Source organism: Malus sylvestris, chromosome 16, assembly GCF_916048215.2.
Source record: "Malus sylvestris chromosome 16, drMalSylv7.2, whole genome shotgun sequence".
Classification (NCBI taxonomy): domain Eukaryota; kingdom Viridiplantae; phylum Streptophyta; class Magnoliopsida; order Rosales; family Rosaceae; genus Malus; species Malus sylvestris.
This window is the reverse complement of record NC_062275.1, coordinates 1,426,244-1,444,237: the sequence shown is the minus strand read 5'-3', so window position 1 is coordinate 1,444,237 and position 17,994 is coordinate 1,426,244. Positions and strand designations below refer to the sequence as shown.

The following is a 17,994-nucleotide window of genomic DNA, read 5'->3' as shown; positions in this document are numbered from 1 at the left end:
AAGTTAACCATGAAAGTGCAGAGAAGGAGATTGGATGTTACATACCTCATATTCAAGATCTTGAGTTTGCAGTTTCTGAGTTTCGTTTCGTTGCTTATGCTAAGAAGGGAGTGGATGAGCTGCAGCGCGTCCGTGTTAGTCTGCTTAAGAAGAATGAGCAGCTGAAGGGTGAGAAGGATGGGCTTGAGGTTTTAAGACCTTCTTTATTTCTCCGGAAGACTTGCTTGCTTTTACTTTTAAGGCTTCTATTGGTGAAGTAGTTGGAGAAGTTAGTGCCCAGGCTAGGGCAGCCGGGGTGAAGCGCCGGATGATGCCACTGCTAAGAGCGTTATGGCTATTGAAGGTGTGGCGACCGAGTAGTCGTGGGATGTCCAAGCTGCTGTAGTGTAGTATTTTAGGTAACCTTTAGGATTTTCTTTATTTTTCCTTGTAGCTCTTATTTTGCTTGAACTCCTTCAGCCTTTGCTAGTTGTTTATAAACATGTTTTCCTTCGTTTTTCTTCATCTTCACTTCTTTTGTTCATGCCCTAACCTTTAGACTTGATAGACCAGTGGCAGGCATGCTATTTTTTTATAAGCAGACAAGCTCGCGTAGCCTATGCAGCCGTATGTGTTGGTCTAGAACTTTGCAAAGTTGTTAGCCATAGGGTTGGCAGCCGGATGCCTTACTTACAGAAGCAGACAAGTCCGCGTAACCACTAGGCTGTTAACCTTGACTTTCTTCAATTCCGTAGGTTGCGTAGCAAGTATCACAACACTTTAGGACTTGGTGTAGGTTGTTCCGCTCTTGGCAGAGCTGAAGCTTATCGACTACGTAGCATGTCGGCAGTGGATAAAACTTCGTATATGCGCGCTAACTTGTTTAACCTTTCACAAGAATGTGCGGTTGTATAAGTCTAGCATGGCTTTACTGCTCGAAGGGCAAGCCGTAGGTAGTCTTCCAGAATCCGTAGGCTACCTTAGTGCACTCGGTAGCAGCTTTAGGATTCCAGGGTAGCCGTCCATCGGATGTACTGCGTAATGTGCCCTCTCCGTCTCTAGGGCCCGGTTCTCCACGGATTAGGCCAAGAGACCCAAAATCCTTCAGTTAGCTAAGCATTGAAAAAGACCATTGCGGCTACTTTTAGGAATCACAGCGCAAGCCATCGTGCATCTAGTTATACTAGGGCAGCCAAGCTCATCCACGTCTGGATATTCGGAGTGTAAAGTTTATCCTTCCGTCTTGGAGAGCTGACCCATATGGGTGTCGGGGAATTGGTTTACCCTATTTCACTGGAGAGCAATTAGTTTACCCTCTCGCACTAGAGAGCATGGTTGGTCCCTCGGGGGGCGTAATTCCTGCGATTGGTCCCTAAGAAGGGCGTAGTCTTCTTTTGAAATGCCGGAGTGATCAGTTGTTGTAAGCATGCAGCCGAGCCAAGTTGTGATTACTTGTGAATTCCTCATTGAAAAATGAGTGAAACGAACGAGAACTTAGCTGTAAGGTAGGAACTGCATAACAACTGGATAGTCCTCGACTTGTGAGGTGGTGCCCGTCGAGCTTCTTGAGTTTTCGGGCTTTGATGTAGTGGGAGGTCACACATGGTACTTCTTCAGATTGTAGGCGCTCCACTACTTTTTGATCTTTTTATTGTTTCATGGTAGCGAGGGTATAATTACTCTTGCCGCCTATTCTGCTAAGCTTGTACGAACCTTCCCAGATGATATCCATCTTTTTGGATGTTTCGGCCTGCTTATTGCCTTGAGGATATCTCGGCATGGACATATGCTGCTTGATGCCATATTTTTTGAAGAACTTCGCCAAATCTTTGCCCATGAATTACAGGCCGTTGTTGGTGATGATGGATTAAGGGATGCCAAATCGGTAAATGATGTTCCTCTATATGAAGCGCTCTATGTCCGTCTGAATCATGGTCGTCATGGGCTCTGCTTCCACCTATTTGGTGAAGTAGTCGGTTGCCACCAACCACGGCTGCTCGCGAGCCTATGTAGTTGGATGCGCCGTTGACATGCAAATGCCAGAAATCTCCATTGAGGGAATAGGTGCGGCTAAAGTGTGCTCGACTGCTTTCGGGGCATCGTTGGGCTAATGCTAGACGTGAAGGCGCGGTAGGAGGTAGTGCTCAACTGCCGGTACATGTTGCTCTTATGTAGAATCTTCTGGGACAACGAGGACAAAATTTGCTTCTGAGTGTTCCTTCCAATGTTCTTCTGCCATTGGTATGTCTTTTAGGCTGAGTTGTTATGTTTGTTAGAAAACTTTGCATCCGCTAAAGTCTACTCCTTTATCGTCGTACGTTTGGATTCGGCAGAATGGTGCATCATGATGATGACTGCGTGCGTTTGAACGTAAAACTTGAGCTTTTAGGTTACAACAACTATCGCCAAGATTAGCTGTTGAATTTTTTATAACATCAATGATAGCTTTTAAACTGTGGAATACAACTGATAGCATCGAGGAAAGTTTTTAAACTGTGGAATATAGGTAGTCGGGCCCCCAGCTCTTCTCGTATGATGGTAGAGCTTATTGCTACTTTAGATACCGTCAAACATGCGAATAAGTCCTCCGCTGCTTCTAGGGAGGTGATGTCGGGTACTTCTTCAAATCCTTGAATGTGCATTGGCGAGCCTCATCCCAAAGTGCATGCTTCTCTGCCAAAGCAAAAGAGTCTGCCAGAGTTAAATCTTCTTTCATGATCAATTTTCTGAATAGCGGGTGGTCTGCTGAAAGTCCTTTTCGGAAGGCTGCTCTAGCTATCGAGTCGTTGCATCCGACTATTTTTGCCTTCTCTACTTTGAATCTCCTCACATAGTCGCGAAACGACTCTTTTAGGTTCTTCTTGACGTAGAACAAATGGTCAGAATTCTTTTTGATCGAGCGATATGATGAATATTCTTTGGTGAAAACCAAAGAAAGTTCGTAGAAATTCCGGATGGATTGTGGCGGCAGGGTGTAAAACCAATCTTGCGCCTCGCCTTGTAGAGTAGTGGCGAATATCTTTCACATGAGATCATCTTTGTTTCGATAAAGGATCATTGCACTTCGGTAGCGCTTTATGTGTCTCTCCGGGTCTTCATCCCCTTTGAAAGATGTGAAATGTGGCATGCTGAACTCGCGTGGAGGCTCTGCCTGCTCGATCTCGTCCGTGAAGGGTAACCTGCTTATGTTGGTCATGTTCCGTCGAAGTGCCTCGTCGGTGACCTCGTTGTGTTGGAAATCATGCAATCGCTTGGTCAAGAGTCTCTCTACTTCTTCCTGAATTTGCCTTTGTTGGGGTAGCTGAGCTATCGGCTGCCCCCAGCCATGACTTGCTGGTCTAGGCTGCTCTTCCATGTGTTTAGCTCGTCTATGTCGCGGATGCAATGCATATGGTGCATTCTTAGCTGGCGAGCGAGTTCTTCGCAGGCTGCTGGTTGAACTTAAGCGGGATTGAGTGACTGCTTCTCTCCGTCCGTCGTGTTGCCTACTCTGATGTGAGATGGAGGATGCTCCTTGTGGGCTTAGCCGCGAATGGACACTTTGTCCAGAAGGTTGCTCATGTTGACTATCTGAGTATGACCCCAACCGTGAATGTATGATCATCTGTGGGCCTAGTCGAGAGTGCATGCTCCTTCGCGCACTAAGACGGGAATGTACACTGCCCAAACGTTCGGCTCGTGGCTGGTCGAGTGGCTGCTTACCGGGACGCTGCTGGAAAGGTCTGTATGCCCTTGTCCTACTTCGGGATACCTCGTCCGGGGCACGTTGGATCCCAATGCGTTGCAAAAGTTGATTCACCAAGGTTGTCTGTTGTGCAAGGGCGCTCGTCAACTCTATGACTTGTCGAGACAAGTGTTGTTCGCCATTTGGATTGGAAGAGCTTGGAAGGAATGCGCCTCATTGGGCAGTGGAAGAGTGGTAGACTCCGGGCGCGAGATTTGAGTTGGGAAATGTCAAATCCATCAAAAAATGTGGTGAGAATACCCTCGGCTCGATGGTAGGTCTGAATGGTTGAGATAGTCTTGGGCCGACTTGGGCTGCTTGGAAAGCCACGAGAGCAGGTTGGGCCGTGAGAGTGGGCTGCTCGACTGAAGCTGGCTGGGCCACGGGAGTGGGCTGCTCATCAGGAGCAGGCTGGGTCACGAGAGCAGGCTGCTCGGTAAGAGCAGGTTGGGCCGTGAGAGTGGGCTGCTTGACAGGAGCAGGCTGGGCCACGGGAATGGGCTGCTCGACGAAAGCAGGCTGGACCACGGGAGTGGGCTGCTCGTCGAGAGCAGGCTGGGTCACGAGAGCAGGCTGCTTAACGAGAGCAGGCTGGGCCACGGGAGTGGGCTGCTCGACGGAAGCAGGCTGGACCACGGTAGTGGGCTGCTCGTCGGGAGCAGGCTGGGTCACGAAAGAAGGCTGCTTGGTAGGAGCAGGCTGGGCCGCGAGAGCAGGTTGCTTGGCGGGAGCAGGCTGGGCCACTAGAGCAGGTTGCTTGGCGAGAGCAAGCTGCTTAGTATGTGATGCATGCAAATGCGAGGCTTGGGCTCGGACGCGTGCAAGCTTGGATGGCACGGCTTGGGTTGTGGCCTTGGTGCCGTGAGCCTTGGATGGCACAGTTCGGGCCCTGGTGAAGGCACCACGGACCTCGCCATGGGTGGCTACCGAGGTAGCCACCGTGGTGGTTCCCGTGGTGGAAACTCGTGGTGGTGGCGCTGTTCCACTTATTGTCGCATTTAGCCTCACGGATCTTCACAATCCCATTTCTTGAACATTAGAATTTTCACTTGTGGAATTTTCTAAATTTCTAGCCATTATATTTTGCTTATACGTTTTATCAAAGAACCTTTGCAAGTAAAAAATTCTAATAATAAGAACGTATGAAAAATATTCAAATGGACTAGAAAATAAAGAAAAGACCTTTTTGTGCGAGAGTCTTCTACGAGTATGGATTTCAACTCTCAATGAAAGCACCAATTTGTGGATGCAAATTTCTTCCTCCTTGATCTTGGACAATTTTGCACCTACAAAACAATTAACACCTTAGGTTAAGGCCAAGAGCCTCATGCGCCCACGATGAATGGGGGGGGCTTTGGCCGAAGAACCTCTGATGCCAAAGTTAGAATTTAGAGAGAAAGAGTGCTTAGAGAATTTTGGGATTTTTGCCAAAGTGTTGGAATTGATTTTTTGGTGAGAATAGGTGCCTATTTATAGAGTTAGGCATTGCCCAATTTTGAATAAAAGTAACCAGCCACTAAAGGTTTTTTGTGGGGTTCAATTTCATGTTTAATTAGCCAATTTATTGGCTAATTAAATATGAAAAGAATAAATGGGTGGTTATAAAAATGAATGACTATTTTAATAAGGAAAATGGGAAAGGTGAGGATGGGAATGGTGGTGGCCGGTTTTGACTATCAATTTGGGTGATTTTATTGACTATTAAGGATGATTTTAGGAGATATGGTAGGTATATATTATTTAGCTAATTGATTAGCTAAATAATGAAATAGAAAATACTAGGTTTTGGGAAATACCTTATAGAAAGGATTTGATGAAAGAGGTTTTTAATTATTACCTTTTTTGGGCACTTTTAACTTGATTGAAAAATAATTTCTCGCTGCTTGCGCGTAGGAATCCCGGTATGCCTCAAGGGTATTTTTGTCCTCTTTTGTCCAAAAGTCCACGTGTCGCCTAGTGAATATTTTTGGCACCACAGTTTTCAAATAATATTAATTAACAAGAAAAAAAATCACATTTTAAGTGGGAGGGTTTATGCACTACGAGAAAGAAACGTCATTATATGGGAAAAGATCCATTTTAATCACATATCATATCATCTTCAAGACATATGTAACTCTGAATGAGTTAAAGTATTCAATACAACGCTTCCTTAAAAAAAAACGAAGAAATTAGATAAATAATTTTCTCTAATAAATTTTCAGATAATATTAATTTAACAAGAAAAAAATCATTTTAATACTAAAAAGGGAGAAATGTTTCGCCGAGTATACGGCATGATACAACAAATGTCGTAATATAAGTAGTTAAAAATTTGGGTAAATTACATAATACCCCCTCAGGTTTGAGGTATATTACAACATCATACAATATCTTTAAAACATTTCACTTTTATACCTCACCTACTATTTTATTTCAATATAGCATCTCCGTTACATTTTCCATCCATTGATCCGTTAAGAGCTGACGTGGCTGCCACATTTGTGCTACGTGGCAAAAAAAAAAAGTATACATTTAAAAATAATTAATTAAAGAAAAATTATTATAAAAATAAAAAATAATCCCCATAACCCATCTCCTCCCCCCCCCCCAACTCACCTCCATTTCCTGCACCCCACCCACCCACCCTCCCTCCCTCCCTCCCTCCCTCCCCGCTCTCTCCACATCCGACGCCTAGAAGAACTCACACCCATAAAAATGGTGCCTTCCTCCTCAGATCCCACAGAGCCGTCGGCTACCTCACCTCCATTGGCTCTCACCCTTCCATGTGTTCCCTTCATCCATCAACAAAACCTCATCTTCCCTCTCCGTCCGTCCCCCCTCCCTTCACCACCAAAACCACATCTGCACTCTAATTCCTTCACCCTTCATCCGTCCCCCTTGCCTTCACCACCAAAACCACATCCACACCCACACCCTCGAAACCCTTGAAATCACACCCCGATTCTCTACAATTCAATCTTCTTTCTACGAGTCAAGCTTGTAAAAACCCTAATTTCAACTTCCCCAACTCGAAGCTTTGCTCTCTCTGCTATTCAAGCTCGTAAAAATCCTAATCTTCTCTCTCTGCAATTCAAGCTTGTAAAAACTCAAATTGCAATAAACACTCATCTGTTCTCATACGAAGCAACTAGGAAAGCTCGGTCATCGGGCTCGAGTGCTCCGCATTGCTCAAGGCACTAAGAGGTCTGGGAGTATATTGGAGCCTCGTCGCAATAAGGGTTCATGGGTCGAGTTGAACTCAAGCGCTGACGGGTTTAAAGGGTGGTCTGGTTTGGATAATGGAAAAGAGTCATTGGACTTGTAGAGCATGAGCTGGAATAACTGGGATAGCTGGGACGTAGACGGCGTCGAAGCTGGCATTGGAGGTGGGACGTGGCAAAAGTTGGTGTGAGTTATGCGTTTATGAAGATCTCGGACTGGGTGACGGAGTACATGGCAGGAGAGCTGCTATCGCTGTGCTAGGCGTCAGAGAAGAGCCAAAACGAAGCCGTGCCAGAGGCGGTTTTGATGCAGATGAGGGAGACGATGGTGAGAAGAGAGAAAAGGTTGGAGATGAGGGAGGTGGTTGGGAGGCTCAGTTAGGGAGGGAGAAGATGGGTGGGTTCTGCGTTTTTCAGTTTTTTTTTTTTTTTTTTTTTTTTTTTGAGAAGATTTAGGTTTAAAAAAAATAATAAAATAATTCCACGTGACAGAAATGTGGTAACCACGTTAGCTATTAACGAATTAATAGATGAAAAATGTAACGGAGGTATTATATTGAAATAAAATAGTTGGTGAGGTATGAAAGTGAAATGTTTTAAAAGATGTTGTATGAGGTTGTAATAGACCTCAAACTTGAGGGGTATTATGTAATTTACCCTAAAATTTTTGTTTTACAAAATATTGAACAACTTATATTATGACAACTGAAATGTTTTACGAAATATTATGGTAACCACGTCAGCTCTTAACGAATCAAATGATGAAAAATGTAATGGAGGTACTATATTGAAACAAAATAGTATGTGAGGTATGAAAGTGTAATGTTTTAAAGATGTTGTATGAGGTTGTAATAAATCTCAAACCTGAAAGGGTATTATGTAATTTACCCTAAAATTTTTGTTTTACAAAATATTTAATAACTTATATTATGATAATTGGTGTAGTTCTCGATTAAAAAAATTATCAATCTTAGAAGCGGTTCAAAAAGGGCCTAATGAATTCGTAATTGGAATTAGAAGATTTAATAGTAAAGTCTCTAATAGGTAATTTACCCTCATAAAGTTCCTCCCCGATTAACTTCTTCTAATTTTTTTATGGACCCTAATAAACTACAAGTCTACAACCATAGCAATTGGAAAATTACAAATCACCAATTAGACCAAAATATATTACAACAACATTAACACACAACGAAAACAGACGGTAAAGTTTGATATAAATCTCTACTAATCTTCATTGATTAACTTACTAATCAACTACTCCAACAGCCAAAGACTACCAAAACCAGAGATGGAGGCTCGACTTTTATCAGGGCGCGCCCTTCTCAGCAACGCTATTAACGAGCGCAAGGGCATTGCTTGTAACCTTCTTCACATTCTCAACCCGGTTCGACACGTCGGTCTTGAGGGGCCCATTCTCCACGTCATCAAACCCGTCCGTACAGGTCTCCTCGTCGGTAAGCGCGGCGCTCATCCACGTCTGGACGTTGCTCATCTGGAACCGGAATGACGAGGATCCGCCTCTTGAGTTTGCAGTGGAACTGAGCTGGCGCATCTGCTTGAGGGATCCTCGAATCTCGTCGACTGCGTCGCCGAAGTTGGAGAAGCAGTCGTGGAGGGCTGTGGCGGCTCGAGGGTGGGCGCCGTAGTCAGCTTGACGGGATATGTTGGAGAAGTAGGCAGCCATGCGGCGGGCCCTGGCGAGGCTGACGCCGATGGCTACCTTGGCGAGCAGAGTCGGGTTGTCCTGGACGGCGCTGGCGAAGCGGGACAGGGAGGTGTAGCAGAGGTGAGGGTACAGAGTTGTGCCGCAGCTTGTACGGATGAATTCCGAGTCTTTGGATGGGAGTCCGACGGTGGGAATGGGGTGGGAGAGGAGGAAGAAGAGGAAGGTGAAGGAGAGTTGGGGGAGGAGGGAGTGGGTGTACATGCGGTTGGTGTTCATGGTGTGTGGGAATAGAGAGTATTATTGAATGAAAACAGAAGACTCCGCTTCTTGAGCTCCATGATACGAGGGTTGGGGGGGTTTATGTACGTAGCAGAGTAGTTGCACCATCAACGGCTAAGATGCAATGGAAACATCCACAAGGATAATGATCTGGATAATTGGACGGCTGGTGGCGTACCATTTTAGTCCTGTGGGCGGGTAGGGCGGTTGGGTGCGTTAGTTGGGCTTGGGACACTAGGTCTGAGGAAGGTGCCCCACTAATGCTACTATTGCTAAGCGTGCCAACTTTGTAGCATTATTGTGTAGGGTCCCAATTCCAAATACTCGATTATTAGTTCTAGTGTTGCACCACACATCGTATGAATAAAAGCATTTGAGTTTTAAAAAGTAACAAGTATTTTCGAGTTACTTATAGCCAGAAGCATGCAAAATTACTATACAAATGTTAATCTTTTTTATAATAGCGTCAACGAAACGCTTATAAGTAGAAGTATTTTGTATAAAAACATTCTCAAACAAATGTGTATTTCCTTTAATTCTTTCAAATATAGACATACTTACGTTTCACCACTAGTGAAAGCAAAACATTCTCAAACAGGTGTGTATTTCCTTCGACTCTTTCGATTAAGCTAATGTGATCCTAATCTCAACTTAATCTTGAAGCTTTTGGGAGAAGGTATGTACGATTGATTCACGAGCTCATCGCCGCAATTGACTCACTACAAACGAATCTTGATGATGAGGGAGACATGGAAAAGCTTGAAATGAATTTGTGTTTATCTGCGGGGCCGGGGCAGGTTTTCTTTGTTCAAAATTGAACCTTTTTCAAAAGAGAAACATGCATAATCATGATTGAGGGATCACATCACATAGCCAGGTTGTGTTGCATGTGATCATTAGGTTTAGTGGTACTCGGCCTTGATTAAAAGATATCAAAGTTTTAGATTTGGATTCTCTGTTCGATTTTATATCCACATGACATCTCATTCAAATTTTAAGAGTGATGTGTCAACTATAAACCCATATGAGGAGTCAAGCACATAAAAATCAAGCAAATAATTCGGCACCCTCCATTTTAACTCATATTAACGCATATAACAATGTGTATTTACAACGAGTTTAATGTTAAGTTGTATTAAGTAAGCTTATGTTTTAACATAATATAGATTAGCAATTGAAAATGAATAATCATGATTTCATCTATATAAACCTACTTCCAATGTGTAAATCATGTATAAATGGTGGGAATGAGATCCATTCCGAATCTTTATGTCCAAAGCCCATCGACTTAGAGATTCGATTGTTCAAGAGAGAGAGAGAAAAAAAGATTCAGAGTGTTCAAGTTTTTGGATTGTTGTGAAGTGGATCAATGTGATAGACTAATAGATGTCGTATAATTGAAATTGAGTAATCCAGATTTCTCGAACTACGAGCTCCGAACACAAAGATCCAAAATGAGTCTTAAATTCCAATGGCCCACGCCCTATGGGCAACGCTTCATTGTCAAAGATAAAACAACATTTAGCCTAATTCAATTGCGTTAGACATGGGAAAATGTCACCCGTGAATAAAGAGCATTTGAATCAATATTCTATATCACGAGCCCAATCGAGTACAGTTGAGGTAATGAGCAATGTGAACGAACATTTGATTAACCTTTGCCTGGCTAGGCCGAAAGAAAAGCCTGTCTTCTTCTTCTCCTTCTTCTTCTTCTTCTTTTCTTTATCTATTTTTCTTTTTACAATCCTATCATCCTATTCCTATCGTTTGAAGAATTCTTGGCCACCGCAGTTCATGTACGGCACACTTCTTTCGAGTAAAAATTCAAGTGATAGAAAAATACATGGGGTCTTTATTTTTTGTGTATGACCTTGTGAACACATGGTATGACTGTCGGACAACAAATTTGACTATGGTCAATAATTGATGAGTCGAGTGAATGTCCTTGATATTAGAACTTGATTACCTTTGGGTCACTGACTTGCCATGTCTACAATCATCAAAATCATCTAATTTTATCTATTTGGTTCTGATCATGAAATTTTGTTATTTCTTTATATGCCAAAATTTTTTGTTGTTCTTAAGACGCCCATGTCCGTCAAATTTCCTTATTACAAATTAAAAATCTCGATCATTTTAGATGTGATTAATATTTTGCAACAATATACAATAAGATGGTTCGAATAGTTAAAATGCAATACAGAGTGAGTTCAAAAATTGGGATCCTCCTCAAAAATTAACCCCGCAATAAACAAAAGCTGGAGGGAAAGTCTTCAAAAGCGTTCTTTTTGTTCAGACGACCACCAACCCATCTCACCGCTTCTCTGTAGAAGCCCATTTAAAGGCCCATGCACCGGTGAAAATTGATTAACTCTAAACCCATTGAAAATACATACCGAGCCGTATCCATTTTATTGGCCCAAGAAGCATCTGATTTTAAAAAAATGACGTTATTCACACATCCAGTTTTACTTTTAATACATCTTTCAATTTTCAACAATTGAATATAATGAATCGAAGAGAATCAAATAACAAAAATTAAAAGAAAAATACATAGAGTTAAAAAGAGATGTGTAATTAGCACCACACACGTTCAAAAATTATAAGTTTCGGGTTTGTACTTGCAAAAATTTCGGGTTTAGTGGGAAAAAAGTTCATCGCATAATCGCATTCTTGAAATCACAATAAAGGCAGTCAGGCACTCAATTCTATATGTGATTATTAGAGCTCTTTTAGGTGGGGTCGCTTAGATATCGGGGACGTTTTTCGTTATAAATGGGGGTTTAACTATTCGGTGCATTGGAGATGATTTAAACCGGACAACAATACGGATTGGAAAACGGCAAAAAACAAAAGTAGCATCAGGTTTCACATGTTGAATAATTGATTGATTCATACTAACATACACACACACACATATGCTTTATATTGTTTTCAACATAGAATTGATATTTTCTTCCATTCATTCAACTGCAATAAGTCACAAGTCACATGCATAATTAAATTGATGACTAAAAAGGTGATCCAGAATCTTCAACGGTATACCATTTAGTACTATGGTATAGTGATATTCTTTTTCACTAGTAAGTAAGAGGTCTTATATTCGATTCTCGCTAAATGCAAACTTGAATTATGTTATTGCTAGCATATTGTGAGGCTAAGCTCACCTCCACCTTTTAGTATAGATACTATTCGCAGCGGTGCCACATACATATACATTCTCTACCTTAATTGGGGAACCTACACATTTGTATCTACCTTCAAACTCCGGAGCCTATAAATATCACGTATTGAATAGGGCTTTTTGCATCAATTGTTTGTTATCAAAATTACTACAGGGGTACTGGCGTAGATTTTCATTAACAACGGGATTAAACGGTCAACAAAAAAACAAAACTACAAGAAGACATCATGAGGTGTAGAGAACCTCGCTCAAAAACACAATAAACTCAAATTAGCCAATTTATCAACCCACAAAATTATAAACACTAATAAGAGCTTAATTTAGCAGCCAACTACTTGAACTGCAAGTCTGTGGTTATGTTTGATTTGTTCATATGTTTTTTGCAATTGGATTTAGAGTTGAGAGTTGACGTGCAAGTTCTGTCATTTATTTATTTATAATCTATGAGAAATGTTAAGAGAGATCATCTCAAAAGTGGGACTCTCGACAAATTATCTGCCAAATCATATTTTTGATACAATATTTTATAATGTTGACATAAAAAAATTGACTCTAAATTATGAAATAACAGAAAACCTATAAAGAGTCACACTTTAAGAGAAATATCTCATAGCATTTCTCGTCTATCTATATATCTTCCGTTGAAATCCATTTGTACAATTACTGTACACATACCATCTTCGTACGTACTTGCCTTTTAGAAAAATTCTTCCCGATTTGAAATACTTTTGCACAACTACCGTAGCACCGAATCGAAGATCACATGTACGCCTCTATCAATCACGGGATTATGTGAATCGGTTAAAATAGGTAAAGAAATACATGTAATATATATTGACACCCTGAGAGAGGCAGGCGGTGAGAAATTTTTGTGAAATGACTACCTCACAGCTTAATAAGTCGTAAAAATATAATGGATCATGATATACATAATTGACACGAAATGATACAAAAACGTATTCTAATCTTATAAGACTCTGTCTCGGAGAGGAGAGTATAATCTTGTCGTACATTGTGGGGCCGACACCCCTCCAGCCTTCCACGTGTATCCCACCCATCGCACCATGGACCATCCACCTCCCCCATAATTTAACTCATCATTTCGTCCATTAAATTCACAAATCTAATCCACCGTCGATTCTTACACTTTCGGGGTTATTACCTTGCAAACAAATTTTGGACAGAAAAATTAATGAAAAAAGTTTAAAATTTTATAGTTTTAACGAGAATAACAATATAAATGATAAAATGAATAGTTATATGATTAATTTTTTTAAATATAATTTTTCGTTAAAACAAATTATACCGAAAACTTTTCGTTAAAATTTTCAATTTAGACACCGCTTCTCTCCAAACCCGGTCCAACGAGTCAGAGAGACTCGAAGCGACCCAGTCACGCATGTCCTGCATTGGAATCCGAACATGATCCAGTAACCTCCCTCCACGTGTTCCAACCCCATTGGCCAATCCTCTGGAATCCAATGACGCCTTTTCGTTATAAAAGAACCCAAGACGGCTGCTGTTAAGTGTGCTCAGCTCCCCTCCACCACCAACAAAAATGGCGCGAAACCTCCTCTGCCTCCCGGGGAATGTTTCCTCATTTCGCGCCCCTCTCGCAGCCCTCTTCCTCCTTTCTCTTTTTTTCCACTCAACCAGCGCCGCCACCCACGACTACCGCGACGCTCTCCGCAAGAGCATCCTCTTCTTCGAAGGCCAACGCTCAGGCAAGCTCCCCCCGGATCAACGGCTAAAATGGCGCCGCGACTCCGCATTGCACGACGGGTCCGCCGCCGGAGTAAGTTCCCATTCCCGTCACACTCCCACATTTCTCGAACGCCGAGTTTAATTTGATATTTTTTCTGACATTGCATTTACTAATGCTAACTTCAGGTGGACTTATCGGGCGGCTACTACGACGCCGGCGACAACGTAAAGTTCGGATTTCCAATGGCATTCACGACGACGTTGCTGGCGTGGAGCGTCATCGACTTCGGGAGAACCATGGGTCCGGAGCTCAAGAACGCGGTTCGGGCCGTGAAATGGGGCTCCGACTACCTCCTCAAGGCGACGGCGGTGCCCGACGTCGTTTTTGTCCAGGTCGGCGACCCGTACTCGGACCACAACTGCTGGGAGCGGCCGGAGGACATGGACACGTCACGCGCTGTGTACAAGATCGATAAGAACCACCCGGGGTCTGACGTGGCAGGCGAAACAGCCGCTGCTCTCGCCGCTGCTTCTATCGTGTTCAGATCACGTGACCCGGCTTACTCTAGATTCCTCCTCAATCGAGCCGTTAGGGTACGTCGCTGTCACTCACTCACTTAACTGTTCACTTCGTTTGTTTTATTAACTTTGGGTAAAAAGTAAAAAAAGTAAAATCTGCGACGCAGGTGTTCGAGTTTGCTGACAGGCACCGGGGTGCGTACAGCGCGAGCCTGCACCATGCCGTGTGCCCTTTTTACTGCGACGTGAACGGCTTCCAGGTCAACAAAACTGACTCTTACACCGAAACTTTTTACGATAAAACTTACAAGTCCGTGTTAGTAAATAACTTGTTAAACGCAATATTGATATAATTAAGTAGTGAAACGTTGGTCCGTCTCCGTAACATTTTTAGAAATCGAATTTCTTAGCTTAATGTAATTGGATTAATATACTTTAGGATGAGTTGCTGTGGGGAGCAGTGTGGCTGCACAAGGCATCGAGGAGGCGCGTATACAGAGAATATATAGTGAAGAACGAGGTGGTGTTGCGAGCAGGCGATACAATTAATGAGTTTGGTTGGGACAACAAGCATGCTGGGATTAACGTCCTCATTTCCAAGGTACTTAAGCTAAACAAATCTAGCCTTAATTTCTTAATTATTTCTTTATCACTCCTTAATCATTGTGCTACCAACTTTATTGATTATTTAAATATAATTTTATTGTTTGTCTCAATCTGTGTTTTTATTCTTTTTTGGCTTTATGTTCCTGTATGGAATGTTGCAACCATTTCTTTAATTGTTGCGTTACTGTAAAATTATATAAGATTTTTCAGTGTGATCGTTATACGAGATGGTACAGCATGTGTCATTATACAAATGGTAAGATACATGTGCTAAAAAGTAAATAACTTAAGAAATAAAATTTCTCACCACTTCTATTAAAACACGTGGAATATCACTTGTATTCCCGTCACAATTAAAAATTTCTCGCAAAATAGGTGGTATGGTCTGTGTATCACGTGCTTTGGAATTATGTCTAAATGTAGGAACTTGAAAAGGATTTCTCCGCATCCCTTCCACTTGAATCATCCGAATCCTCAACCATTTCCGTTTAATCAATAATCAAACGGACATGAAGGACTTAACTTTCTTTTTCGCCTTTTCACTCGACTCCCTTGTCTCCCCTCATTTCTCATCGCTGATAAAAATATACCATTAACTTTTATGTCACATAGAGTTTGTGCAAATAATTAACATTATCCAATGTGTGCACCGTGGTTTTTGGTTGTCTTGTGGACCCTTTTGGCATACCGTTTTGAGCAACTCGAATATGTTAAGCAAACAAAGATCTTTGTATTTTAAGTGGTAGTGCGATCCGTACATCTCAGTGCAAATTGGATTTTATAACTCAACAGGCAAAGCATTTGTCTTGTAAAGTTAAAAAAACATGTAGAAAAATAATAGTCGAGAAAATTTAGGAAAAAAGTGCGTGAATCTAAGACAAGATCCATTTTTAGCTTACAATTAGGCTTTCAATTGCTAATTATTAGATTAGACAGTACATAGTCGAAATTACCCCGATGGATTAAAGATAATAAGGAGGAAGTGAGATGATGCAAGAGGGGTAGAAGTGACTTTAGGGTGGAATGGAATTTTGCCTTTGTGTTGTCCCTTCAATCAGAGAAAAGCAGCAAAGTGGTCATCCATTTCCATGTGGACTGGTGGGTCCCATGGGTGGACGAAATGAGTTGAGTCTCTGCTGCATGCATGTGCTTAAAGGCTTCTGAGAGCGAGACCATGGGTTTCTTTCCTTCTTTCTTCCCATACTCTTCCCTTCAGACGTATTATTTGCCTCACAAACCCAACTTTTCTTGGAACCGATTGCGACCCCTTGTTAAGGGCCTTTCAGTTCCCAGTCCCAGATTCCAAAACGTAATCCTTTCCCACTCTATTATATCTTGTTATCCTTTTATGGGAAAATGATTTCCGCATATTTCTTGTATTTTATGTGCATTATTATGTTGAGATGATTTTCACGCGTCTTTTCTACCGGCACGAATACATTACAACTGTTGTCACTTGGAGCTCTGAAGCAAGGAAGTATCGATCTGCTATATCTTATTTGCAGTGCATATAGATAATAATATAAGAATATTGGAAAATGAAATAGGATTATCTTGATTCATGAATGGCGGATTTCGATTCATTGGTTTTGCAATTGAAACCTAGCTATTATACACAATGCATGTGTCAGTCTCAGTGTTTCTCATCATCTACAGGAGAGAAAAATCAAAAAATTAAATGTGCTTTTGGATTTGGCTGCAGGAAGTGCTTATGGGAAAAGCAGATTATTTCGAATCTTTCACGCAGAATGCTGATGAGTTTATATGTTCCATACTGCCTGGACTTTCTCATCCTCAAGTCCAATATTCTCCTGGTATATGATATTTTTATGATCACAAAGAATAAAATAATAAGATCATAAACTTTGTAGGACTATGCTAATTGCTTCATGGGCAAATCTCTGTTTTTTTTTTTTAAATTACTTACTAATTAATTTTTCTGTTTTGTTTTGTGGAACTCACTAATTGAGCTTAGTAAATTGATTAAGTTTTTCTCTTTTGAAGGTGGCTTGATATTCAAGCCAGGAGGTAGTAACATGCAGCATGTGACCTCACTTTCATTCCTACTTCTGTCCTACTCCAACTATCTAAGCCATGCCAATAAGAACGTGCCATGTGGCGAGACCTCTGCCTCCCCTGCTTTCCTCAAACAATTGGCCAAACGCCAGGTAATTCATGAAAACTAATGCGTCTCTCTCCGACATGGAATTTTATTGCAATGGTGAAATGTTATTGTGACAGTATTTCAATCGCCCGAGAGTTCTGCCAGTTCTCACGATCTTACGAGTTCATGACCATACATTCAGTCATGGACCATCTTTAGATAACGAAGATAAATTAACGGCTAGATTTTGATCTTGTCCTGTCTGACTTTAACCTTAATTTTCTGACCTTCATCCGGAGGGCACCCACGTGAACAAGAATATGTGAGGACAACATTGTAATTTTGGAATTGATTTTTATGCAGGTGGACTACATTCTAGGTGATAATCCATTGAGGATGTCGTATATGGTGGGATACGGTGCACGCTACCCACAGAGGATACACCACCGGGGCAGCTCGCTACCATCGGTGCAGGCCCACCCGGCCCGTATCGGGTGTAAAGCCGGGTCTAGATACTTCTTGAGTCCAAATCCCAACCCAAATTTGCTGGTGGGAGCAGTGGTTGGTGGGCCCAACAGCTCAGACGCGTTCCCCGACTCGAGGCCTTTCTTCCAAGAATCCGAGCCCACCACTTACATCAATGCGCCGCTGGTGGGCCTACTTTCATATTTTTCAGCCCACTATTGATTTCAGTACCCAAATGTAAATTGAGAGAAGTGTAGCGGTGCGCTAAGCTAAGGTCACCCATGCACGTACCCTACCCCCCAATTATTCTGGAATATTCCAATTGTACCCAAATCCCAAATTGATGAAGAAACCACTGGTAATGCAAGCAAACGGCTTTTTGATTACTTTTGAATGTGACAACAACGAATTCTCTAACTCATGTATCCAAATCAACGACTCATCTAACTCATGTATCCGAACTTTTTAGAGTCTTGCTTTACACGAATCGTTTCTTTCTCGTGGTTACTCCGTACGTCGTGATACTTGTATACCTATCTTTTTTTAGTCATTCGATTA

At 42.0% G+C, this 17,994-nt stretch overlaps 2 protein-coding genes across 2 annotated transcripts; one reads left to right on the top strand and one right to left on the bottom strand.

Annotated features, from left to right (window-relative positions):
- Positions 1-8,039: 8,039 nt before the first annotated feature.
- Positions 8,040-8,924, bottom strand: LOC126606335 (21 kDa protein-like). The gene has a single exon (XM_050273706.1). It carries the CDS (start codon positions 8,849-8,851, stop codon positions 8,216-8,218), a length of 636 nt encoding a protein of 211 aa, XP_050129663.1. The 5' UTR covers positions 8,852-8,924; the 3' UTR covers positions 8,040-8,215.
- Positions 8,925-13,558: 4,634 nt separating this feature from the next.
- LOC126606333 (endoglucanase 8-like) lies at positions 13,559-17,822 on the top strand. The gene is made up of 7 exons (XM_050273704.1): positions 13,559-13,833; positions 13,929-14,336; positions 14,429-14,521; positions 14,701-14,862; positions 16,570-16,681; positions 16,872-17,035; positions 17,335-17,822. Exons 1-7 carry the CDS (start codon positions 13,597-13,599, stop codon positions 17,656-17,658), a joined length of 1,500 nt encoding a protein of 499 aa, XP_050129661.1. The 5' UTR covers positions 13,559-13,596; the 3' UTR covers positions 17,659-17,822.
- The last annotated feature ends 172 nt before the right edge of the window (positions 17,823-17,994 follow it).

Excerpts from the sequence above, each read along its gene's own strand:
- LOC126606333 (XM_050273704.1), top strand. The coding sequence starts at position 13,597 with ATGGCGCGAAACCTCCTCTGCCTCCCGGGGAATGTTTCCTCATTTCGC. Across the intron at positions 16,682-16,871 it reads TCAAGTCCAATATTCTCCTG|GTGGCTTGATATTCAAGCCA; the intron begins GTATATGATATT and ends TCTCTTTTGAAG. Across the intron at positions 17,036-17,334 it reads AACAATTGGCCAAACGCCAG|GTGGACTACATTCTAGGTGA; the intron begins GTAATTCATGAA and ends ATTTTTATGCAG.
- LOC126606335 (XM_050273706.1), bottom strand. The coding sequence starts at position 8,851 with ATGAACACCAACCGCATGTACACCCACTCCCTCCTCCCCCAACTCTCC.